Source organism: Schistocerca americana, chromosome 1 (assembly GCF_021461395.2).
Source record: "Schistocerca americana isolate TAMUIC-IGC-003095 chromosome 1, iqSchAmer2.1, whole genome shotgun sequence".
Taxonomy (NCBI): Eukaryota; Metazoa; Arthropoda; class Insecta; order Orthoptera; family Acrididae; genus Schistocerca; species Schistocerca americana.
Window position 1 is genome coordinate 805429005 of NC_060119.1, and position 26903 is coordinate 805455907.

The 26903-nt window shown below is 39.5% G+C and overlaps 1 protein-coding gene across 4 annotated transcripts in view; it reads right to left on the reverse strand.

Annotated features, from left to right (window-relative positions):
* The window catches only part of LOC124612713 (E3 ubiquitin-protein ligase CCNB1IP1-like), a 198190-nt gene that overhangs the window by 110002 nt on the left and 61285 nt on the right, over positions 1–26903 (reverse strand). For 3 of the 4 annotated variants that reach the window (XM_047141069.1, XM_047141077.1, XM_047141086.1), the window contains one exon: positions 15845–16077. The exons of the other annotated variant lie outside the window; for it this stretch is intronic. In XM_047141069.1, coding sequence (XP_046997025.1) covers positions 15845–16069 — 225 coding nt within the window. In that variant the 5' untranslated portion in view covers positions 16070–16077. The remainder of the gene's footprint in view (positions 1–15844; positions 16078–26903) is intronic. 4 annotated transcript variants of the gene reach the window in all.

The following is a 26903-nucleotide window of genomic DNA, read 5'->3' on the forward strand; positions in this document are numbered from 1 at the left end:
AAGGAGTCATTCCAATCCCGGGAGCGGAAAGACTTACCTTAGTGGGAAAAAAGAACAGGTATACACTCGCATACACACACATATCCATCCGCACATACACAAGCAGACATTTGTAAAGGCAAAGAGTGTGGGCAGAGATGTCAGTCGAGGCGGAAGCAAAGAGGCAAAGATGTTGTTGAAAGACAGGTGAGGTATGAGTGGCGGCAACTTGAAATTAGCGGAGGTTGAGGCCTGGCGGATAACGAGAAGAGAGGATATACTGAAGGGCAAGTTCCCATCTCCGGAGTTCTGACAGGTTGGTGTTAGTGGGAAGTATCCAGATAACCCGGACGGTGTATCACTGTGCTAAGATGTGCTGGCCGTGCACCAAGGCATGTTTAGCCACAGGGTGATCCTCATTACCAACAAACACTGTCTGCCTGTGTCCATTCATGCAAATGGACAGTTTGTTGCTGGTCATTCCCACATAGAAAGCTTCACAGTGTAGGCAGGTCAGTTGGTAAATCACGTGGGTGCTTTCACACGTGGCTCTGCCTTTGATCGTGTACACCTTCCGGGTTACAGGACTGGAGTAGGTGGTGGTGGGAGGGTGCATGGGACAGGTTTTACACTGGGGGCGGTTACAAGGGTAGGAGCCAGAGGGTAGGGAAGGTGGTTTGGGGATTTCATAGGGATGAACTAAGAGGTTACGAAGATTAGGTGGACGGCAGAAAGACACTCTTGGTGGAGTGGGGCGGATTTCATGAAGGATGGATCTCATTTCAGGGCAGGATTTGAGGAAGTCGTATCCCTGCTTGAGAGCCACATTCAGAGTCTGATCCAGTCTCGGAAAGTATCCTGTCACAAGTGGGGCACTTTTGGGGCTCTTCTGTGGGAGGTTCTGGGTTTGAAGGGATGAGGAAGTGGTTCTGGTTATTTGCTTCTGTACCAAGTCGGGAGGGTAGTTGCGGAATGTGAAAGCTGTTTTCAGGTTGTTGGTGTAACGGTTCAGGGATTCCGGACTGGAGGAGATTCATTTGCCACGAAGACCTAGGCTGTAGGGAAGGGACCGTTTGATGTGGAATGGATGGCAGCTGTAATAATGGAGGTACTGTTGCTTATTGGTGGGTTTGATGTGGATGGACGTGTGAAGCTGGCCATTGGACAGTCATGGAGCAGTAATTGCAGTGCAGGTAAGGTTCTTCACAGAGGTCATTTCATCAGTGAAGACTTCAAACAGGCAACCACAGTAACATTTTCGTCTACTACACTCCTGTGGCAATTCAGTGAAATAGAGTTTTACCTTTAGCTCTAGATAGTTGTATCACTTTCAAACAGTATTTACTGTAGTGGTAGTCTATGCCTTGTGTTAATTCTTTTCGAGAATTTTCATAGGTATCAAGTGTTGGATTAAGAGTGAATTCTTACTTGAGTAACATTACTGGGCAGGATTAATGGTTCTAAACTCAATTTTTGGTGTGTTATGGTTAGAACTAGAGCAGTGCAGTGTGAACATCAATCAAACGTTAAACCCATAACTTAGTATTGAGAACTGGAAGAGGCCACAGCATCACAGCAAGTACTCATGGATCCACTTGCAGAAATTTTGACTCAGTAAAGACTTATCTGCTCGACAAACTGAAATATCTACAAAGGTAAAGAGTGTATCATCAAACAAGACTCTTAATTAGTAACTTCCCAGGTTCTGATATTGCAACTAAGCAATCTGAGGTTTCTAACGAGATACTTCATTTACAACAAGTTCAGGAGAAATTTTCTGAAGAGGTACTGAAACTGACAGATGAAGTTAAGGATTTAAGATACTGATAGGAAGATGAAGAAACACATGTTGGTCAGCTAACTGAGACAATTAACATCTTGTCAAGTTATCAAGAATTAATTGTAAATAAATTTGACAATCTCCAAATCAATTTTAATTGTAAATTAGAAGAGTGAACCTAGGCCAAGGAAAAACAAGTGCTTTATCATGTTGATGAAGGGATATGGAATCTGTAGCTAACTTCCAACATTTACCTTCAATCAGCCAATCTCAGAGTGAATTAAAAGAGGTACAAGACCAGCTCAGTTCAGACTTTGTTCACTGGAAAAACAAGATGGTAAAATCTGTGAAGAATTTTTCTAAGGAAATGGAGGAGGTCTGAGTGGCCATTAGAGATACTCTAACACAGATGCATGATGAAACATGACAACCACAGACCTCGAATCAGACGCTAATAATGCACAAGTATATCAATTTTTCTGTGCATGTAATCCAGATATAACTCATGGTGTTTTGTCACCAACGAATTTGCACACGATCTGTTGCTAGTGGAGGAGAAGCTCCTTAAGCACTGCCAGTTCCAAATATCTTCAAGGACAAGAAACAGTAAACCCCATTGTATTCATAAGAGGATTCCATGACATGCTACAAAAGGTACACCATTCTTGGAGGGAATACCAAAACATAAGCTACTTGGCACAATACTTTCAGGCAGATGCAAGACTTTGGGCTACTAACATGATGGATATTTGCAAGACTTATGAGGAATTTGAGAGAGCATTTTTGATGAAGTATTTGCCTCAAGCAATACAGGAGCACTCGAAGAAGCAAGCTTTTAATGCAGACATGTTCTCTTACAAGATTATTACTCTCTGGCACTACTTTGAGAAGTACTTAAACAAAGCTTGGTACTGGGACGAGCCCATTACTCATAAAGATATTCTGCATATTCCAAAGGTGATATTACCAGCTGAGATGCATGAGAAACTCATTCATGCAAATGATGAAAACCTGAATGAATTTATATCTGTACTTCGTTCAATTTATTTAATCCAGAACTTAAAATCACATTATGGGCAAGGAAACTGTAATGTCAGGTCCAAGTGCAGACAACAGCCCTGCTAACAACATCAGCTATATGCTCAAACCTAATGGTAACGGTCAACAACGGAATTAGTTTGGTATCAACTATAATACACAAAGAAATGGCAATAACTGATGATTTGGAAACAGACAGAGGTATAAGCCAAATCATGGTAGACAGAACAGACCAGATCACAGGTTTAACCTGTCTATAGCAACAATCCCACAGAATCAGCAGTGAGTAGCAATCCCAACCATTCCAATGCGTAACCATTGTGCTGGCATGAACTGAATCATTGTGGACAACAACCATTGCAGATGAATTAGAACTGGAGGTATCATCCACTGATAATAATGGATGTTTCAGACAACTCAGCTCATAAAAATGAGCTGGGGCTGTTAAACTAAGACGTAATAAATTATGGCCCAGAGGAGCAATTAGGAATATGCCTATGGACTATGAGCAGGAGGTGCCATTTTTTTAGATACAATGATGGAACGAGTACCATTGAACAACTCCGTGCTGATCTCAACCCATGTGGAAGAGAGTATAAATCAGTGCCTATCTCCGTGATATAGGCTGCTGTTGAAGGCATTTCAGTTACTGTAATTCTAGACACTGGAATGTCAGTCAACACAATATCCACCAACTTTTTTCATCAAGTATCTCAAAGTACAGAATTACCAACCTTTCCAGCACATAACTGCAAAAGTGTTGATGCAGTAGGCAGTTAATCACAAAACATAATGACACAGATGATGGTAGAATTGAAACTACAAAACACAGCAATAAGATGTGTTCTTAGTCATAAATAAATTTGAAGTCGACTGTATTTTGGGATTGGCAAGTGTCTGAGAGAGGGACAGAAGCATCGATTTCTGTGTGGGAAAAGTAATTTTCAAGATCAGTGCTGCCACAAACCAGATAGACTTGCTAATTAGGAAGAATCACATGAGAGATACTGCCATGATGCTGGTATTCATTTTATAGTAAAGGAATGACGTTGATTCCAGAGGTGGCAGAAGCAAGAAGAAACAGTACTAGGATAATATGATCCAGTCCAGAGCAAGCTAAGTGAGCCTAAGCATCTGACAGAGGAGCAAAAGGATCAGTTGTCATGTCTTCTTAGTGTTTCCGGAATGAAATTTTCACTCTGCAGCAGAGTGTAGGCTGGTATGAAACTGCCTAGCAGATGAAAACTGTGTGCCAGACCGAGACATGAACTCGGGGACCTTTGCCTTTCACGACAAGTGCTCTATCAACTGAGATACTTAAGCACGACTCACAACCCATCCTCACAGCTTTATTTCCACCAGTAACTCGTCTCCTACCTTCCAACTTCACAGGATTTTCCTGGAAACTTGCAAAACTAGCACTCCTGCAAAAAAGAATACTGCAGAGACATGAAGGATGTTTCCAGAATGAAATGTTCACTCTGCAGCAGAGTGTATGCTGATATGAAACTTCCTGGCAGACTGAAGCTGTGTACCAGATCAAGACTCAAACTCGGGACCTTTGCCTTTCGTGGGTAAGTGCTCTACCACTACCCAGCAAAATGCAAAGGTCCTAAGTTCGAATTTCAGTCCAGCACAAAGTTTTATTCTGTCAGGAAATTTATTAGTGATTATTCAAAGTTTTTGAGGAGAACCCAGGGATCATTAAAGGCTATACTTGTGTTCTTAATGTACATCCCCATCGATCCTTTTCCCATGGTATTTATCCTATTCCTTGGAAAAAATAGGAGGCAGCACATAAAGAATCAATTGGATGATTCAATGGAATCTGACTGAACTGTCTACAAGTACGAACTCATCTTGAAAACACTGATTAACGTATACAGAAATTGCATGGTGTCCGTTGCCTGGCTAGTACCAATCTCTGAGCTTCTTAAGGGCAGGTGAGACAGCTCGAATTCTAGGAAATATACTGTTTTTTTCATTTCTGCATTAGACTCTGTAATGGGGCCAGTGCTCAGAAGTAGGCCAACACTATTCGTTTATGCCTAATTGCAACAAGCACATGGGAACAGCATATAGAACAGTTAATTCAGGTATTGGAGACAATTAAACAAACAGGAATCACCACCAACTTGTAAAAGTTTCACTTTGCACTCGAAAAAATTTGAGCAATCAAAAACTTCCCTGTTCCTCACACTGAAAGGCAATGGAAAGCGTTTCTTGGACTGGCATCTTTTTTCCATCGTTTTGTTTTTAATCAATCATTAAACTCAGCTTGCTGTCCTTACTACACTGATATATTGCATTCAATGATATTAAGAGAGCTCTTGCAAATGCAAAGATGCTCTGCCACCCACATATGACAATAGACTTCTGGATGCCATCTTCTGTTTGACTTGGGGCTTGCCTATTTCAAAATCGTATTACAGGCGGCAAACCCACCTTCTGTCTAACTGCATCCTCAAGTGCACAAGAAGTGGTATAATGTGATCACCAAGACCTGAGTGCTCTCCAAAAACGCAAACTTCTACATGCTCACCTTTCAGGATGGATGTCAGCCTTACAAGATTACAGCTTCTGCATAGTGCACATAAACGGAAAGGGCAATGTAATTACAGATGCTTTGTCTCAACTGCCAGAGGGGCCTGGATGAAGATAACATTTTCAAAGACCCGAGACAGGAGTTTGCAGTGCTTTTAATGCCAGATCAAGTCAATCAGAAGTATTAACTGGAATTGTTTAAAATAATGTCTAAGCTACAATCACAAGTCTTGAGATGGGATAAAATTAAATAACAGCTTGCCCAACATGAAGACAGTCGACTGCACAAGTTTTACAAAAAGTTTAAAGATGCTTTTTTCCATTGAAGACACGAGGATAGTCAACAGTGGTGTGTATGCGTACCCAAAGATTATGAAAGGAAATTGATTTGGCATATGCACCACTCATGGGGTCACTTTGGTATATTGAAGTGCACAAGAGAGGCTCGTACTGCTACTCTACCGACATTCAGCATAAGGTCCAGCAGGAATTAAAATCATTATATGTCAAAAGGACAAATCAAACAATTGAGGAAGCAAAACATTATTGTATTGAATTATTTCAGATAAACCTCTGGCAATAGTTTGTGTAGAGCTCTGTGTTCCTTTACCACACATGAGAGGAGGATGCAAGTATATTGTGACCTTATTTGATGTATAGGAGTGTGGGTAAGCTACTACAAACAGCATAGTGAATGCATTATTGTGGCCAAGATAGGCACAAAGCCCATGCCTACAACAGTAGTACAAGTTTACATGCCAACTAGCTCTGCAGATGACGAAGAAATAGAAGAAATGTATGATGAAATAAAAGAAATTATTCAAATAGTGAAGGGAGACGAAAATTTAATAGTCATGGGTGACTGGAATTCGATAGTAGGAAAAGGAAGAGAAGGAAACATAGTAGGTGAATATGAATTGGGGGTAAGAAATGAAAGAGGTAGTCGTCTGGTAGAATTTTGCACAGAGCATAACTTTATTATAGCTAACACAGGGTTCAAGAATCATGAAGAAAGGTTGTATGCATGGAAAAAGCCTGGAGATACTAGAAGGTATCAGATAGATTATATAATGCTAAGACAGAGATTTAGGAACCAGGTTTTAAATTGTAAGACATTTCCAGGGGTAGATGTGGACTCTGACCACAATCTATTGGTTATGAACTGTAGATTAAAACTGAAGAAACTGCAAAAAGGTGGGAATTTAAGGAGATGAGTCTTGGATAAACTGACTAAACCAGAGGTTGTACAGAGTTTCATTGAGAGCATAAGGGAACAATTGACAGGAATGGGGGAAAGAAATGCAGTAGCACAAGAATGGGTAGCTTTGAGGGATGAACTAGTGAAGGCAGCAGGGGATCAAGTAGGTAAAACGATGAGGGCTAGTAGAAATCCTTGGGTAACAGAAGAAATATTGAATTTAATCGACGAAAGGAGAAAATATAAAAATGCAGTAAATGAAGCAGGCAAAAAGGAATACAAACATCTCAAAAATGAGATCAACAGGAACTGCAGAACAGCTAAGCAGGGATGGCTACAGGACAAATGTAAGGATGTGGAGGCTTATCGCACTAGGGGTAAGATAGATACTGCCTACAGGAAAATTAGAGAGACCTTTGGAGAAAAGAGAACCACTTGTATGAATATCAAGAGCTCAGATGGAAACCCAGTTCTAAGCAAAGAAGGGAAAGCAGAAAGGTGGAAGGAGTATATAGAGGGTCTATACAAGTGAGATGTATTTGGGGACAATATTATGGAAATGGAAAAGGACGTAGATGAAGATGAAGTGGGAGATATGAAACTGCGTGAAGAGTTTGACAAAGCACTGAAAGGCCTAAGACAACATTCCATTAGAACTACTGACAGCCTTGGGAGAGCCAATCCTGACGAAATGCTACCATCTGGTGAGCAAGATGTATGAGACAGGCAAAATACCCTCAGACTTCAAGAAGAATATAATAATTCCAATCCCAAAGAAAGCAGGTGTTGACAGATGCAAAACTACCGAACAATCAGTTTAATAAGTCACGGATGCAAAATACTAATGCGAATTCTTTACAGACGAATGGAAAAACTGGTAGAAGCCGACCTCAGGGAAGATCAGTTTGGATTCCATAGAAATATTGGAACATGTGAGGCAATACTGACCCTATTACTTATCTTAGAAGATATAGTAAGGAAAGGCAAACCTACGTTTCTAGCATTTGTAGACTTAGAGAAAGCTTTTGACAATGTTGACTGGAATACTCTCTTTCAAATTCTGAAGGTGGCAGGGGTAAAATACAAGGAGCGAAAGGCTATTTACAATTTGTACAGAAACCAGATGGCAGTTATAAGAGTCGAGGGGCATGAAAGGGAAGCAGTGGTTGAGAATGGAGTGAGACAGGGTTGTAGCCTCTCCCAGATGTTATTCAATCTGTATATTGAGCAAGCAGTAAAGGAAACAAAAGAAAAATTCGAAGTAGGTATTAAAATCCACGGGGAAGAAATAAAAACTTTGAGGTTCGCCAATTACATTGTAATTCTGTCACAGACAGCAAAGGACTTGAAGGAGCAGTTGAATGGAATGGGCAGTGTCTTGAAAGGAGGATATAAGATGAACATCAACAAAAGCAAAACGAGGATAATGGAATGTAGTCAAATTAAGTTCAGTGATGCTGAGGGAACTAGATTAGGAAATGAGACACTTAAAGTAGTAAAGGAGTTTTGCTATTTGGGGAGCAAAATAACTGATGATGGTCGAGAGTATAAAATGTAGACTGGCAATGGCAAGGAAAGCGTTTCTGAAGACGAGAAATTTGTTAACATCGAGTATAGGTTTAAGTGTTAGGAAGTCTTTTCTGATAGTATTTATATGGAGTGTAGCAGTGTATGGAAGTAAAACGTGGACGATAAATAGTTTAGACAAGAAGAGAATAGAAGCTTTCGAAACGTGGTGCTACAGAAGAATGCTGAAGATTAGATGGGTAGATCACATAACTAATGAGGAGGTATTGAATAGGATTGGGGAGAAGAGAGGTTTGTGGCACAACTTGACTAGAAGAAGGGATCGGTTGGTAGGACATGTTCTGAGGCATCAAGGGATCACCAATTTAATATTGGAGGGCAGCATGGAGGGTAAAAATCGTAGAGGGAGACCACGAGATGAATACACTAAACAGATTCAAAAGCATGTAGGTTGCAGTAGGTACTGGGAGATGAAGAAGCTTGCACAGGATAGAGTAGCATGGAGAGCTGCATCAAACCAGTCTCAGGACTGAAGACCACAACAATAACAACATTTGATGTATAAGGGGCGTTCAAAAAGAAATGAGCTGGAGGCGTAATTACGGAAACTAGTACCTGTATGTTAGAAGTATTGACCCTGGCTGTTGAGACACTTGTGCCACTGTGACACAAGGCAGTGAGTGGCTGTCTCCTAAAATTCCCAGGCCTGCGATGTTAACCAGTTCTGCACGTACCGCTGGACATCGTAATCTGAGGTGAATTGTGTGGCCCTCAAAGCCTTTTTCAGGGAACCAAAAATAGCGCAATCACAGAGAGAGAGGTCCGACCTGTGTGGAGGGTGGCCGAGAACCACCCATTTGAATTTCTGTAGGAGTGTCACGACTGTGTTGGCCTACGAGGTTTTGCATTGTCGTGGAGCAGAATGATCCCACGGGTGAGATTGCCTGGTCATTTCGATTTGATCGCTTGGCGAAGGGGGGTCAAGGTTTGCGAGTAACACTGGGCATTCATTGTTGCCCCGTGCTGCAGGAAGTGAATCAGATGGGGGCCATCTTGGTCAAAGAAGAACATCAGCATAACCTTTCCTGCACTCGTGTGGGCGGCCTTGGCTTTCTTTGGTGGTGGTGACCCTGGATACGTCCACTGGAGACTTTGTCATTTTTGATTCTAGTTCGAAGTGATGACACCATGACTCATCTCCAGCCACTACTCATGCCAGGAACGCATTCCCTTCCTGAGCATAGCACTGCAGACGAGCAAGACAGTGGGTCATTCGACATGCTTCCTGGTGTGGTTAAAGACTGTGGGGCACTAATTGGGCACACATTTTGCGCATGTGCAGTTGTTCCTTCATGATGATGTGAGCACTTCCGACACTCAATCTGACCAAGGTGGTTCTGGCTTCCACTGTCACTCGGCAGTCCTGGGTAAGGAGTGCATCCACCAGCTGGACGGTGACATCGGTAATGCAGTGTGGTGCTCTAGACCACGTATCATTGGCTAACAACACCTGTCCTTCCCTGAAGCGCTTGTGCTACACCTTGACCCTTGCAAGGGACATGCAGTGTTCCCCGTACAGTTGTGACATTCATTGATTAATGTCCATTCCTCCCACTCCTTCAACTGTCAGAACATGAACAACACCTCTTTAATCTTCATTTGACACCTCCATGTCACTTTTCACAATGAAACTAGCAGCATTGGACAATTGATGCATGCTGCTGCTAGCTCTGTATAGTCATATGACGTGCACGTGTGTCCTCCAGCGACGGGCTGTGAACTTCTATGCTCTGGTCGGAACCACATCTCGTTACACATGCCATGATATTATCCTCCTGTCACCGGTTTGCACATTCCAGACTTTGGCTCATTTCTTTTTGAACGCCCCTTATATTTACAAAGTATATAAAATGTTATCCTTTGAAAACAGCCATTACTATGCTGATTTGGAAGAGGCTTACTCCATTCTTTCATTCTGCATGTAGGAAAGCTGCACACATGGTTATCAGTTAATGGTTCAAACTTGCTCATGTAGACATCAAACAAATATTAATATTAAAGTACCATCCTGAAGCCAACCCCATAAATTGCATATTTAGAGAGCTAAATCAGTTCACGAGGGCTTATTGTCATCATAGACAAACCAAAAGCATTAAATATTTAAGTATGTTTGAGGAGATAATTAATACACTTCCTCAAGCATCAAACCAGAGCTGACATTCAAAAATGAATGTGTGGATTAACAAAACACTTAGGATGCCAGCAAAAAACCAGCAATGGGAAGAGAAAGTACTAACAGTCCTTGTGAATCAAAAAGAAAAAGTAAAACACAGAAAGCTGCAGTATGATTGTAAGAGAGTTTGGAAACAGAATTTCAAAGTAGGGGCAAAAGTTTTATTGAGGACGCGCCCCCGCTCATCATTATTAACATGATGAAGCAAGAAGTGGCAGCTGCTATATTCAGGTCCCTTTGGCGTATTACAAATCCCACATCCAGGTGCTTATTTACTTGAATATCCAGAACTCAACAGAGTAAAAGGGGTTTATCTTCACAAGGCTATTAAAAGGTAAAATGAATAAGGAATGTGAAATGATGAAAAGGATTCACCTAAGTGAGATGATATGTCAAGGTTTATAATAATATTTATGTCAATTTGTAATTATAATTAATTAAATCAAATTACTAATCATTTCTTTTCAGACCTAATATTATTGGGTTTTGTGTGTGTGTATATATATATATATATATATATATATATATATATATATATATATATATATATATATATATATATATATATAATGGAAGGAAACATTCCACGTGGGAAAAATTATATATAAAAACAAAGATGAGGTGACTTACCGAACAAAAGCGCTGGCAGGTCGATAGACACACAAACAAACAAACATACACACAAAATTCAAGCTTTCGCAACAAACTGTTGCCTCATCAGGAAAGAGGGAAGGAGAGGGGAAGACGAAAGGAAGTGGGTTTTAAGGGAGAGGGTAAGGAGTCATTCCAATCCCGGGAGCGGAAAGACTTACCTTAGGGGGGAAAAAAGGACAGGTATACACTCGCACACACGCACATATCCATCCACACATACAGACACAAGCAGACATATTTTCAAATATTTTGTGTGTATGTTTGTGTTTGTTTGTGTGTCTGTCGACCTGCCAGCACTTTCATTTGGTAAGTCACATCATCTTTGTTTTTAGACATATTTTTCCTACGTGGAATGTTTCCCTCTATTATAACTATATATAAGACTCTTTCTAGTTTTCTGTGATGGATTAATTGTGTTCCATGTACATGTAATATCTACACCTATGTACATAAACTAATATAGATTCTCTCTAGCTTTCTGTGATGGATTAATTGTTATCTATGTAAATGTAATAGGTGTACATAAATTTTTTTTCAAATTTCGAGTTAGGATAAGTCAACTGATGATCATTTTGTAGCATTTAGTTTTCAGCCTTTCTCCAACAGAATGTTCAATGCTCGAATACGTTCTACTTGAAAAGAAGTCTCAACAATTTGTTAAAGTTATTCTCACTTGAGATTTTTCAAAGACAATGAATTTCATTCAATATAATTTATGCCAATACAATGGCAAAAGCAGGTTAACTTCTCTCTGGAAACAAAGAAACATTATATGCCACTTACCAGTAAGATTAGTTTGTCGCTGGTACAGATTTGTGTAGTTGGAGATGTTAGACTGTGTGTTGGTAATTATTTACCATGTACGAGCCCTCTGTTCAAAATTTTGAATTCAGAGATGAGTGTGAAAGGTTTACAGCAAATTCCTGATCTGTGCTCTATCTGGTTCAACATGACTAACTTGTATTATTGTGATGTAGTCTCCAGGTGAAATGAATGAATTTAAGAACTGCAAGTTCCGTAAAGTAACTGAGTGGACCACAAACAAACAACAATGAACTTCACATGGAGATGATTTGAGTCTATTATATGGTGCGGCAATTGATATCCACTGCATTTAATGTGGCATGATCATAAATGTGGACTCAAGGCATGAACTGTGAGTTATTCCAGTCATTTGTGAAAATCTTGGGCCAGTAAAGCAGAAGTTGTCACTGACGAGACCGAATGTCTCAGTTATCTTGACCTTCATAATGCTGAGTGAGACTCTGTGACAGTAATACAAACAACAATGAAAGTTGTCAAAGAAGTCTGCAATTCACTGCAAGAGAAATGAACGTCAAACAGTATAAAGACAAAGACTTTTTCTGCAAAAATTATTGTAAAGTCATCTGTTGTTGCTTCTTTTGAATTTGATGTGTCAAGACAGAAATCAACCGTGAACTAATCAGCTTTTTTTTTTTTTTAAGACTACAACCCTGAGCAAATATCTATATGTGTCGTGAATTTTTTATGTGTTCACAGGCCAACATGTTGAGCATGGTGCCATGAGATCTGTCCCTTGCTATTTACTGAAGACTATCACATTCCACTTTCAGGAAAGACTTCCCTTCCAGTCCACACCCATATCTTCATCTTCCGTACAACCACCGCCCAACATTGTTCTCTATTCACTGTGTGTGGCTACCCAATGGAGTGCTCTTATAGGAGCACAACAGCTTCCACCAACAACATATATTTCTGTCACACAACATTTTCAAAGTTCTTCACAGATTCATGTTTTGCAAAATGTGTGTAGTGTCATTGTGACAAACATTTAATAATTTACTTCTAGCTTGAGTAACAAAACTAATCACCACATATTATCAATATTTAAACCAACTACAAGGTTATAATAGACTAATCAAATTACGTATTTTGGCTTACATATATTAATGAATTCTAATTTTGTATTTATTTGTCAAATGAAGTTTTCCAAGGTTTCCCTGCATGCTCGCACCCGAATGGGGAGAGACAAATTTTGTGTATGACAGACCATCGCAAACTAGCCATCAAAATGTAACCTTTGTGGCTAGTAGAGGGCCAACCATGGTCAGTTAACAGTAGCATGCCAATACCAGATACCTAAGGTCAAAAGATTATATTATAAATACATTGTAATTAATGAGAGTAAATACTATATTTTGTCAAGTTTGAAACCTGGTGATAATGAAATTTAATCTAAGAAAAATTTCTTAATAATTTTCCAGCTATAAGGTGCAAGTATTCACATTTTTTTGAATGAAATTCCTGCGAAATCGTGTAAGGATTCAAACAATATAAAGAGTACATGGTGACACACAAACTGTATAAACGTTTTAGCTAAATTCCTACATAATGTAGAATCTCTGATTTGTGACTGCGAGAGAGGAGCTAAGAGCTCTGTGATGTATAGCGTTTCTGTCTTGACTTTACAAATAAGCGATTAATGAACTGTAACAGGACACTCTGGTATTAGTTCTCTGATCTAGTAGATGAGTAATGAATACTCTTCTGTAGCTAATTTAATGTATTGTTGAAAGTCAGCCATCTTTTAAAATTTGGAATCCTAAAAGTTTGACAATTTGATAAAGTAGTAATAAAATTGGATACAAATGTGGCTGTGTCTGAAGAATACAGGAGAATATACCAAAAGTATATTCCTTCTTTTGAGGTTTCTAGGCATGATAATGTTTACCAGATTCCAATCTAAAATCGTGTCATTGCTGGGACAACTACCGAACAACCTACAGGGTGTCCGAAAAGACTTTCCCTGATTACATAAATTGATAACTCAGGCTAGAAGTAAGATACAAATATGAAACTTGTGTCGAATTGTTTACAACTATCAAAGTTTTTTTTTTTTTTTAGGTTCGCAGTATGTAAGCAGTGGATGAGGTGCAGTGACCAAGAAGCCATGTTAACCAATCAGGAAAAGGCACAGTGTGTCCGGTGGTACCATGAGACACGATCACCAACCACAGTGCAGAGACACTTCCAGACAACATTTGGAGGGAATCCACCTAATGTCAAGAGCATTAAAGCCTGGTATGAGAAGTTCAAGAACACAGGATCGGTTGCTGACCTTCCGAGGTCTGGTCGACCAAGAACCTCAGCAGACAGGGTGGAAGCTGTAAGGCAGTCTTTTCTGCGAAGTCCGAAGAAATCGGCGCACAGGACCTCACGAGAATTACATATGCCAAAAAGCTCTCTCCATGACATTTTACACAAACGTTTATTGTTTCGTGCATACAAAGTGCAAATCATTCAGGCCTTGTTGCCCAATGACAGTACACGTCAATATGACTTTGCGGTTGATATGCTATCATGTATTGAGGACGATGATGTTTATCTCAGACGAATTGCCTTTTCCGACAAAGCGACCTTTTTTATCAGTGGAGTAGTGAATCACCATAAAGTGCGCATTTGGGGTTCACAACCCCCTGGCGAGGTCATGGAGTGCACCAGAGGCAGTCCGAAGGTGAATGTTTGGTGCATGCTATTGCACGATTAAATTATCGGACCATTCTTCTTCTCTGAGGCTACCACCACATCTGCAGTGTATCTGGACATGTTGCAACTGTATGCTGTTCCTCAGCTGCTTCAGTATCATCCCGATGTCTTGTTTCAGCAAGACGGTGCACTGCCTCATTGGGGTTTGGACGTCCGTGTCTATCTCAATATGACCTTTCCTGGACGATGGATTGGTCGTGATGGGCCAACGGTTTGGCCTCCACGCTCTCCTGACATAACCCCATTAGACTTCTTTATGGGGTTATGTCAAGGACGAGGTCTACCGAACACGTGTACCAGATTTTGAAACCCTGCGGCAACGGATAAACTCAGTTGTTAAATTGATCCCTCCAGTGATGTTGGCTAATGTGTGGAAGGAAATTGAATACCGCCTAGATGTGCTACGTGCTACCAAGGGTGCTCATGTGGAAGTTTACTGATGTGTGAAAAAACTTTGATAGTTTGTAAACAATTAGACACCAGTTTCATATTTGTATTTTACTTCTAGCCTGAGTTATCAATTTATGTAATCGGGGAAAGACTTTTCGGACACCTTGTATTATGAGCAGTCTAATTTAATTCGGAGTTGTAGCCTATGACAAACTTAGCAGTGAGATGTCGGGCAGCAGAAGACTAAATTCGATGAGCTGGAGAAATCCAATACCAGAGAGTAGCGGCACTTAATAAGCGCACTGCTACATATAACAAACATTTCGTTCATAGTTTGGACATTATCTTTAGTACTGCAATTAAATTCTAGATGACAGGTAACATCAAACACATTAAAATAATTGTTTGTGATATGTAAAATACATATTGGCTTACGCTTCTGTTAATAATAATAAAATACTTGCAGAAAAAAAAATTTCTGCAGCAAAATAGTTGAAGAAAAATTTGTCTCAACAGAGCCGACAGAGTGCCAAATGATTTCACACCGCTGATGTCTTAATGACCACAACTCATACAGCTAAAATTGTACCAGTCTTTAACTCCTATCATCTACAGGACTTTCTTTTAATGTGTAGAATTTTAGAGGCCATTGAAACTTTTATCGTGATCTCATTTGAGTACAAGTATTCAAGAGTCATTTTGGCTGCACTGGAATTTGTCAAGACTTGGTCGATGACCAAGATGCCTACGACACCTGTATACCAATAAAATGAATGCTAATTATTTTATATTGAACACAGACATATTCTATCAACAGCATTTTGCAGTTTACTCTTTAGTGGACAATATACTGCACTCTGAAGCCAAGAGCTCCAAGAAGTAAGCTACTATAAGAAAATTTCAAAATAATAGCACACTACAAAGAAAAATATGGGAACAATGAATAAACATGTCAAGTTCAAAAACAAATTACCGATCTGAACTGTGGTGATGGATTCAAATCCACTTTAACAATATCATACTTATTACACAAAGAGGTGGAACATGTTGGACATGTTTTCACGTCATCAAGCTTTTGTGAAAATTCACTATCGCCATGTTCTTCGCAAAATGCATGGGAACAACTTGTTATCCAAGCAATTCTGCTCAAACGTTTCCGACATTTACTGAAATTGCAGTATATATCCAGATCTCCCATTTGTTAATCTGAAAATGATAAGCAGTTACGTAAAACATTATATGAATTTTTCGTTTCTAAATATCAATAGATACTCCACTGACCAGCAAAGAGCAACAGTGATGTCATGAATAGCAAATCATTTCAGCACTTTAGAAACTATTAAACAATTACTTCCAAAGATCTGAAATAACATGTCTTTAATATCTATGCCACATATTACCACAATGTTTCACAAGGTCAACTAATGTACACTTTGTAGGTTAATATTCACAGTATTATTATATCTCATTCTGATTCTTTATAACAACAAAAGTAATCAATTTTTGACAATATAAAGTAATAACACAGACAAAAAAATCTACTCACCAAGCAGCAGCAGGAGAACAAACATGTAAAAATAGGTTTTAGGTATGGAAGCTTTCAGAGCCAGTGGCTCCTTCCGGCGGAAGGGGTGAAGGGTAAGGAAGAGAGGTGAAGGAAAAGGACTGGAGAAGTTTAGGAAAAGGTGTAGAGCTCAGAAAAGTCACCCAGACCGTGGGTCAGGGAAGACTTACCAGAAGGCATGAGAAGGAAAGACTGATTGTTGGGGACTGCATCGGACCTGATCTGAAAACCTGAGAGCTTAAAGGTGGAAGACAGGATAATATGCAAGGCAGAGGTTACTGATAAAATGAGTGAGCGAGGTAATACAACTGAACAGCTAAGTGCACTGTATGTAATAGAGGTGGGAAAGGGGCAATGAAAAATATACGGGTCAGAAAACGAAAAGTGTAGAAAATAAAATAGAGTGAAGAAAGGAGTAGTTACTGTGCAGAAATGCTGAGATGGAAGAAATTAATGTAAATTAAGGCCAGGTGGGAGGCGAGAACAAAGAGCATGCTGTAGCGCAAGTTCCCACCTGAAGAGTTCTGAGAAACTGGTGTCTGGGGAAGAATCAAGATGGCGCATGTGGTGAAACAGGCATCGAGGTCATGACTGTCATGCTGTAGAGCTTGCATTGGAACAGGATATTGTGTGTTACCAGTATACACCATCTGCCTACGCCCATTCAACCTAACTGATAACTTGGCGATGTTGATGCAAAAGGCCTAAAAGTGTTTACATAACAGCTCGTACATGACACATGCTCTTTCACAGGTGGCTCTCCCTTCGATAGTATATGTTTTGCGAGTTACAAGGCTGGTATAGGTGGTGGTAGGGGGGTGCATAAGGCAAGTCTTGCAGCTGGTACGATCACAGGGTTATCAGTTAGGACGAATGGGCATAGGCAGAGGGTGTATACCGGCAACACACAATATCCCATTGTACATCATGCTCTACAACATGACAGTCGTGACCTCGGGGCCTGTTTTACCACACGCGCCATCTGTATTCTTCCCTCAGACACCAGTTTCTCACAACTCTGCCCCTCTTCATTGCCCTTCAACCTTTCTGCCAGAAGAGGGAGCCACTGACTCCAAAAGCTTGCATATCTAAAACCTTTTTTTATATATGTATTCTCCTGCCACCTGCCACCACCTGGTGAGTAAATTTTTTATCTATCGTATTACTTCATTCTGATCCTTTCTTGTTCCACCACATTACATTCATAAAATATATAAACCCACATTGTCTATAGAATAAAGATTTTTTAAAAAAAATCTAAATAAGCAACAGTAGCAAATAAAGCCACAAAAAGTGACTTAAATGATAATTTATGGATATAAACATTCCTTCATTTCATAAAAGAATGTGTAGTATCACCACTGTTTTTCAATGCTACCAAGTAAATAGCACAACTGCCACAGCTGATGCAAAAGGACCTCAATAACGCCAATACAGCAGCAACAATAGCACTGACAGGCTGGTTACTACATCCCCAAACTATGGGCTTGTTTTGGTGTGTGGTTAGATGTGGTGTTTCAGAAAAACAAGTAGATGCCGAATCTTTATAAATACCCATCATTTTTAGTCAAATTCACCTCAGTCTGGCAGAACCAACTTTGAGGGCCTACTGCTTGTTCTAAGTCCTCCACTGTGGACTTGGCACCTCCTAGCCTTGGCCATAAACCAGCCACAACCATCTTCTGTTTAGCCCAGTCAATGAAGGCCAAAAAATGTTGACTGGGGAAGAAATTCGTGCAGTCACAAATTTCTGTACATTGGTAGCGAGGAGTGTCATGAACAACATAGTAAAAATCCTGACTGATGGCATGTGAGCATAGGGGTGGGGGTTGTGTAAAGGTTCCTTTTTTAGGTTTCTCTTAAATATCTTGATGCTGCAGCATCCAGCAAGAATGATTCCCAGTACGAAATTAAACTACATTAAATTTCCTATTAAAATGTTCTATTCACGTTCCTTAGGATTCATTTTCTGCATTGCAGGGGATGGAAAAAATTGCAGATTATTAAAAATAGTGTTTTAATGGTACCAAATTATTGTCTGCTGTTAAATGAAGTGGTTTAAGAACAAATATTAAATGTGTCTACCACATCTAAGAGCAATAGAGCCCTAGTAATGGATAAATTGTTTTCTGGGGGTGTAACAGGGTGGAAAGGTGGGGGTGCAGGTTACAAGCATGAGGGGAGGTAGGTCACTAGATTTTGGTCATTCACTTCGCTCCTTTATGGGTCTACTGAGCAGGCAATTCCTCATTCTCTCTACTGTGCTAAGTCACAAAAAGTATAACTTGGTGTTTCACTAAGTTATGCAGACCCTTCTGCAGCTCACCTTATGAATCTCACTGACAACGCAATGTGCAGACATGCCTGGGATTGTATATTTTCCACAAAGTGCATTACCACTACAAGGACTATGGATATGAATTACTAATAACACTAAATACAAGAAATGTATGTGGACAGAATCCACATAAATCTCTGCACACTTTTCTAAAATGCTAGAGAGAAAATTGATTCTTAGTCATCCCTTACAGCAGCTGTAGCATTCTTTTGGGAAAGGAGACTTCACCAAGAGTGCTACTTGCTTTGCAATTTACAATAAGACTATATCTCCCCAGCATTTCTCATCTATTTCTCTCATGTATGTAGACTAAATAACTTCACTGAGTTCGTGTTATGTAGTGGAGTTTTTTTCAGTTTATTTAGTGAGTACTTATTTGCAGTTTTTAAGTGAACTTTTATGTAAAATATGCACCTACAAACAATAGCTGAGAAGTGTTTAATTTTGTAATGTGATTTAGATTAGATTAGATTAGATTAGATTAATACTAGTTCCATGGATCATGAATACGATATTTCGTAATGATGTGGAACGAGTCGAATTTTCCAATACATGACATAATTAGGTTAATTTAACAACATACTTAAGTTAATATAACTACTTTTTTTGTGTTTTTTTTATTTTTTTTTTTTTATTTTTTTAATATTTTTTTTTCTTAGTTTATATCTAAAAATTCCTCTATGGAGTAGAAGGAGTTGTCATTCAGAAATTCTTTTAATTTCTTCTTAAATACTTGTTGGTTATCTGTCAGACTTTTGATACTATTTGGTAAGTGACCAAAGACTTTAGTGCCAGTATAATTCACCCCTTTCTGTGCCAAAGTTAGATTTAATCTTGAATAGTGAAGATCGTCCTTTCTCCTAGTATTGTAGTTATGCACACTGCTATTACTTTTGAATTGGGTTTGGTTGTTAATAACAAATTTCATAAGAGAGTATATATACTGAGAAGCTACTGTGAATATCCCTAGATCCTTAAATAAATGTCTGCAGGATGATCTTGGATGGACTCCAGCTATTATTCTGATTACATGCTTCTGTGCAATAAATACTTTATTCCTCAGTGATGAATTACCCCAGTTGTCAGTGACCTATGTAGTGTTGGTGGCAAAAGGATTGGCTTGATACATGTTGATCTTTCTGCTGTCTGCTGTTGACAGCATATTGTAAAGCTGTGCAACTATGTTCCAGACACTTGGTGGTGAATTAATGAATGACAAACAGTTACAGCACTTTTCTCAACATTAATTGTGTTACTAGTAGACAGCAAAAATCTCTTCCATTCAGGAACTACTGACACTTGTTGAGTGGCCTGCACAGAGTGGAGCCACTTACCACACACCCACAGTATATTGTACATGGTGGGTGCCGATAATGTCTGATGGAACAGGAATGACCAAGTTTAAATTTAGAATAAGAATTTCCTGCAATGCATTGCTTGACTTGCATTGAGATATTTAAAGTGCCTTAATTACAGAGGCTGCCTGTTTAAGCCTCTGGGCCTTGTCAGATGTTAGGCTGGATTGATGCACTGGATAAAGTAAAGTTAAAAAAAAAAAGTTAGTGGAGACAATGAAATCAACACTGTCAAATACATATTGACAGCACGTTAGGGAGAGGCTCTTTGGTGCAGTAGACAGTTGACAGCTCCACTTGTTGAACTCGTTTACGTAACACCTCACTTAACAACTGAAAAGAAGAACTCACTCAATAACCTAAAAATAAGTCCACTTTATAAACACAAGATCAGTGAAGTTATTTTGCCTACTCACAAGAACACTGAACAGAAAGTGCTGGGAGATATGGTCTGTCTATTAACTTAAAAGCAAGCACTGAGAGAACACTACAGCTGCCATCCAGGATGACAAAGAATCAATATCCCTCGAGCATTACAGAACAGTGTGCAGATATATACTTGTACTCAGATTCTATCCATGTGTGTTTCTTGTGTTAGTATTATTAGTAATTCATATCTGTTGTATACATGGAAGAAGCCTGGAGATGCTGACAGGTTTCAGATAGATTATATAATGGTAAGACAGATATTTAGGAACCAGGTCTTAAATTGTAAGACATTTCCAGGGGTAGATGTGGACTCTGACCACAATCTATTGGTTTTGAACTGTAGATTAAAACAGAAGCAACTGCAAAAACATGGGAATTTAAGGAGATGGGACCTGGATAAACTGACAAAACCAGAGGTTGTACAGAGTTTCAGGGAGAGCATAAGGGAACAATTGACAGGAATGGGGGACAGAAATACAGTAGAAGAAGAATGGGTAGCTTTGAGAGATGAAGTAGTGAAGGCAGCAGAGAATCTAGTAGGTAAAAAGACGAGGGCTAGTAGAAACCCTTGGGTAACAGAAGAAATATTGAATTTAATTGATGAAAGGAGAAAGTATAAAAATGCAGTAAATGAAGCAGGCAAAAAGGAATACAAACGTCTCAAAAATGAGATCGACAGGAAATGCAAAATGGCTAAGCAGGGATGGCTAGAGGACAAATGTAAGGATGTAGAGGCTTATCTCACTAGGGGTAAGATTGATACTGCCTACAGGAAAATTAAAGAGACCTTTGGAGAAAAGAGAACCACTTGTATGAGTATCAAGAGCTCAGATGGAAACCCATTTCTAAGCAAACAAGGGAAAGCAGAAAGGTGGAAGTAATATATAGAGGGTCTATATAAGGGCAGTGTACTTGAGGACAATATTATGGAAATGGAACAGTATGTAGATGAAGATGAAATGGGAGATACGATACTGCGTGAAGAGTTTGACAGAGCAATGAAAGACCTGAGTCGAAACAAGGCCCCGGGAGTAGACAACATTCCATTAGAACTACTGACGGCCTTGGGAGAGCCGGTCCTGACAAAACTCTAGCATCTGGTGAGCAAGATGTATGAGACAGGCAAAATACCCTCAGACTTCAAGAAGAATATAATAATTCCAATCCCAAAGGAAGCAGGTGCTGACAGATGTGAAAATTACCGAACAATCAGTTTAATAAGTCACAACTGCAAAATACTAACGCGAGTTCTTTACAGACAAATGGAAAAACCGGTAGAAGCCGACCTCGGGGAAGATCAGTTTGGATTCTGTAGAAATATTAGAAAACGTGAGGCAATACTGACCCTACGACTTATCTTACAAGCTAGATTAAGGAAAGGCAAACCTACGTTTCTAGCATTTGTAGACTTAGAGAAAGCTTTCGTCAATGTTGACTCTTTTAAATTCTGAAGTTGGCAGGGGTAAAATACAGGGAGCGAAAGGCTATTTACAATTTGTACAGAAACCTGATGGCAGTTATAAGAGTCGAGGGGGATGAAAGGGAAGCAGTGGTTGAGAAGGGAGTGAGACAGGGTTGTAGCCTCTCCCCGATGTTATTCAATCTGTATATTGAGCAAGCAGTAAAGGAAACAAAAGAAAAATTCAGAGTAGGTATTAAAATCCATGGAGAAGAAATAAAAACTTTGAGGTTTGCCGATGACATTGTAATTCTGTCAGAGACAGCAAAGGACTTGGAAGAGCAGTTGAACAGAATGGACAGTGTCATAAAAGGAGGGTATAAGATGAACATCAACAAAAGCAAAACGAGGATAATGGAATGGAGTCGAATTAAGTCGAGTGATGCTGAGGGAATTAGATTAGGAAATGAGACACTTAAAGTAGTAAAGGATTTTTGCTATTTGGGGAGCAAAATAACTGATGATGGTCGAGAGTATAAAATGTAGACTGGCAATGGCAAGGAAAGCGTTTCTGAAGAAGAGAAATTTGTTAACATCGAGTATAGATTTAAGTGTCAGGAAGTCGTTTCTGAAAGTATTTGTATGGAGTGTAGCCATGTATGGAAGTGAAACATGGACGATAAATAGTTTGGACAAGAAGAGAATAGAAGCTTTGGAAATGTGGTGCTACAGAAGAATGCTGAAGATTAGATGGGTAGATCATATAACTAATGAGGAGGTATTGAATAGGATTGGGGAGAAGAGAGGTTTGTGGCACAACTTGACTAGAAGAAGGGATCGGTTGGTAGGACATGTTCTGAGGCATCAAGGGATCACCAATTTAATATTGGAGGGCAGCGTGGAGGGTAAAAATCGTAGAGGGAGACCAAGAGATGAATACACTAAACAGATTCAAAAGGTTGGAGGTTGCAGTAGGTACTGGGAGATGAAGAAGCTTGCACAGGATAGGGTAGCATGGAGAGCTGCAATAGAGTAGCATGGAGAGCTGCATGAAACCAGTCTCAGGACTGAAGACCACAACAACAACATCTGTAGTCCATGTAGTGTCAGTGTATTTTGCAGAAAATAAAGAACCGCGGGCATGTCTGAACACTGTGTTGCCAGTGATTCATCAGGCAAGCTGTGGAAAATAAAAAAAAAAAAAAAAAAATTAAAAAGAAAATAAAAAATAAAGAAAAACAAAAAAACACAAAAAATAAAGTTGTTATATTCACTTAAGTATGTTGTTAAATTAACCTAATTATGTCATGTATTGGAAAATTCGACTCGTTCCACATCATTACGAAATATCGTATTCATGATCCATGGAACTAGTATTAATCTAATCTAATCTAATCTAGCATAACCTTGGTTAACACACTTTAGTTACTTTTTGTGATGTGGTGCAATAAAGATCATGTGGAACTGCCTGCTCATCTTCGTTTTGCAGAACTATGAAGGAGGGAAGTTCATGACAACAATCTGCATGCTTCTAACCTCCACCTCCACCTTTCTACCCTGCCACTAACAGAATAAAATTTATCCCTTAATATGGTTCTACTGCCTTTAGATGTGGTACAAACATTTACTACTTATTCTTAACCCACTTCATTTTTCAATAAACATCAATTTTATACCATTAAAAAACTGTTTTTAATAACCTACAATTTTTCCACGCCTTGCAAAACCAAAACTATTAGTCCTAGAGAAAAGAAATGAACAGGAGCTTTTTGTAGGAAATTTAATATAATTTATTTCTGTAATGGGAAACATTTTCACTAGAAGCCACAGTTCTCGATATAGCCAAGAAAAACATGAAAAAGTTAACTTTAAATGTCCCTCCAACCACAAGGTCACACCCTACCAGTCAGGATTTCTTGTACGTTATTCATCACATCTCCCCCTACCACTGTACAAAAATTTGCAACTACAAGAATTTTTTTTCTCCTAATTTTCTTTTGTGGACTGGACTAGCCCTGGAAGGCAGGCATTCGAGATCAGGGTGGTGCCATCACTTTACCACCTACACCTGGGTGGGCATACTGATGCTGTATGCCCCTGCTTGCAAGGGCAGACACCATTGCTGAGGGTTGTCTTCCATTATAAGAATCATAGTGGGACTCTGTGCCTACTGACATATCATGCCCTGAGTTGTAGGGCTGTGCCCAGACAGTACACATGATGCTGCAGACTCTGAGTGCCAGCATTAGCGGCTACCTGCTGACATCATGCCAGTCACTGGCTGCAGGTTGCATTAGTGCCACCACGCTCGCTGTGTCAACATATGCTCAGTTGTGGAGGTGATGACGGGGGGAGGTGGGGGGGGGGGGGGGGTGCAGAGGGGAACATTGCCATTGTAGAGTGTAGCAATTAGAGTTGTAGCCTTTGTGTGCTAGTAAAATGTATGACTATTAATCATGTTTCCTTGAGCAACCATCGGTCATCTTCACGATGACAACCCACTGTCTCAACTCAACCATGGCACTGTAGAGCCCATCCATCCCGGGCCTCTACATTTTGGTGTCAGAGGCATCAACTGTCACTGCGACAGACATCTGCAGCTGGACCAGCATCATGTTGCAGCCAACCATAGCTGTTAGATCAAGATTTACAGTGGGATGAATTGACAAACTTGTTTTGTTTCTCTTCTCCTATTTCTGTGTGCAGTTAAGATGGGTTCAAGTGAGGACTGTCATCATAACAAAAAAGCAACATTTACATGGCCAGAGAAACCAGCTGATTTGTCATATTTTTGTGGCAATACCAGGAAGCACTATTTGAAGCCAATAATGTGCTTGCAGTGCAGTCTATTAGGCATTAGTGGAGTGTTTCACATGCCACCACTATGGCCATACTCCCAGGAAAGATATCAAGTCAAAGTGGCTCATGATTAAGCTGTAAGTCCATATTCTATGCTTGTGAGTATTTAAGATATTATTTGTCAAGGTATTGTTGTTCTTAGTCTACTTGACTGTGTATTGTGGATACGGATAAAGGTTCCACAAAGACAGAGTCCATGATGCAGGGTGTTCCGAGACAGGAGGCGATTCAGTCATTAACAAGTCAGGTAGAGCAACTGTCAGCAGATTACAATGAGATGCATAAATAAATGGTTGCTATGGAGGCCAATAGCTCATCATCCACTTTGTCTACTACATTTTTGGATTCAGCTGTTACTAGCTCGATGATTTCCTTTCTGGCAAACCAACTGATGATGTATTGTCTTTCCTGGATGATCTGGAAGCAGTAGCAAAGATGTGAGTTTTGGACAGATGATCAGCTTTTGCAAATAGCTAGGTTGCGATTAACAGGGGAGGCAAAAGCATTTGTTTTATATAAGGAAGAGTTGAGAAACCCACAAACATATGAGCATTGAAAACAAGTTCTCCTGCAATGCTATAAGAAGCAGAATAGCATGAGAATTTTCTGGGAGCAATTGAGTGGGGTGTTAAAAGAGCACAATAAGTCAGTTGAAAGTTTCACTGATAGGATATGGAAAGTAAATGTACCTACAGGTAGACCCTGTTATACACGGATTAGTTATCTGCATTTTCGTGCACACACACGAGTTTTGTTTTAAGTTCAGTGCAGCCATCTGTTAACAGAACATGGAAGCAGCAATGCTTTAGTGAATTTGAACGTTCATCTTCTGTCATGAATAAATCAGGTAGCATCTGTCATGTCTGTCAAGATGAGAATTTTCAGTTCGTTTCAGTAGAGTTCTGAAGTTGCACTGGACAGATTCTGTGTTTAAAATGTTAGGTAAAGGAAAAGAAAGTGTGCCTGCTAAGAGGAAGAAGCATGTACAAAGGTCCTTTTCATTAGAAACCAAGTTACAAGTTATGGATTGCTACGAGAAATGTGAGCATATCGTTGACATTCAGCGTGCTTTGGGGCTTAGTGAATCCACTGTGAGAAATATTTATGACTAGGCAGAATCAATTCACAGAATTGTTCAATCTTCAAGTAACTAAAATGTGACCATATCTTCCTCTGAGGTGATGGAAATAATGGAAAAAGTGCTAAGCCATAGGACTGAGCACCACAACCAACAGCACATACCTCCAGCTGGAGCTGCTATTCAAGCTAAAGCCAAGAGCTTATATGTAGATTTAACAAATGAAGAGGATGATACAGCACCTTTCTCGGATAGCTCAGGTTGGTTTGATCCCTTCAGACATCGCTAAGGAGTTTAAAAAGAGGTTTAAAGAAATTACCACAGAATAATTCTATAACTGAAGAAACAGGTTTATTTTGGAAATGATTGCTTAGCTGCACATTCATGTCTATTGAAGAAAAAACAGCACCTGGATTTAAGGCTACCAAGGTCTAATGCACACTTCTTTTCCATGGAAATGGTGCAACGGCTTGAAAATTAAAGCCTATTGTGATATAAAAATACTTTAAACCCGTCCGAACAGATCTCAGAAGACTCTAATGGTACAAACAATCTGCCATGTCATCCTCAGCCTATAGGCGTCACTAGAAGCAGATATGGAGGGGTGTTTGGTCAGCACTACGACCATTGATATTTTTAAAAACATTGGAATCCAATATATCAAAATTTTTAAAAATATCATTATTGACCATTGATATGTCGAAAAAGAGTATCGATATATCAATGAAAAAAATATCAATGTAATGGCCTATAAAAATATCAGCTATACATTATAATACAATGCCAGTTTTAGAGCTGTATGTTTAAGTATTGATTTATTATTAGATATTCTGCTCATCGACAAGCTAGCAGGCTGCCTATCCCCCTCAGAGCAGGAATTGAAAGGTAAACGAGACACATTCATGCTCAGCGATAACCGCTTTGCTAACAATGGTAACTGCATGTAAGTGGCACAATAAAAGGTGTCGGTTCAAATGACTCTGAGCACTATGGAACGTAACATCTGAGGT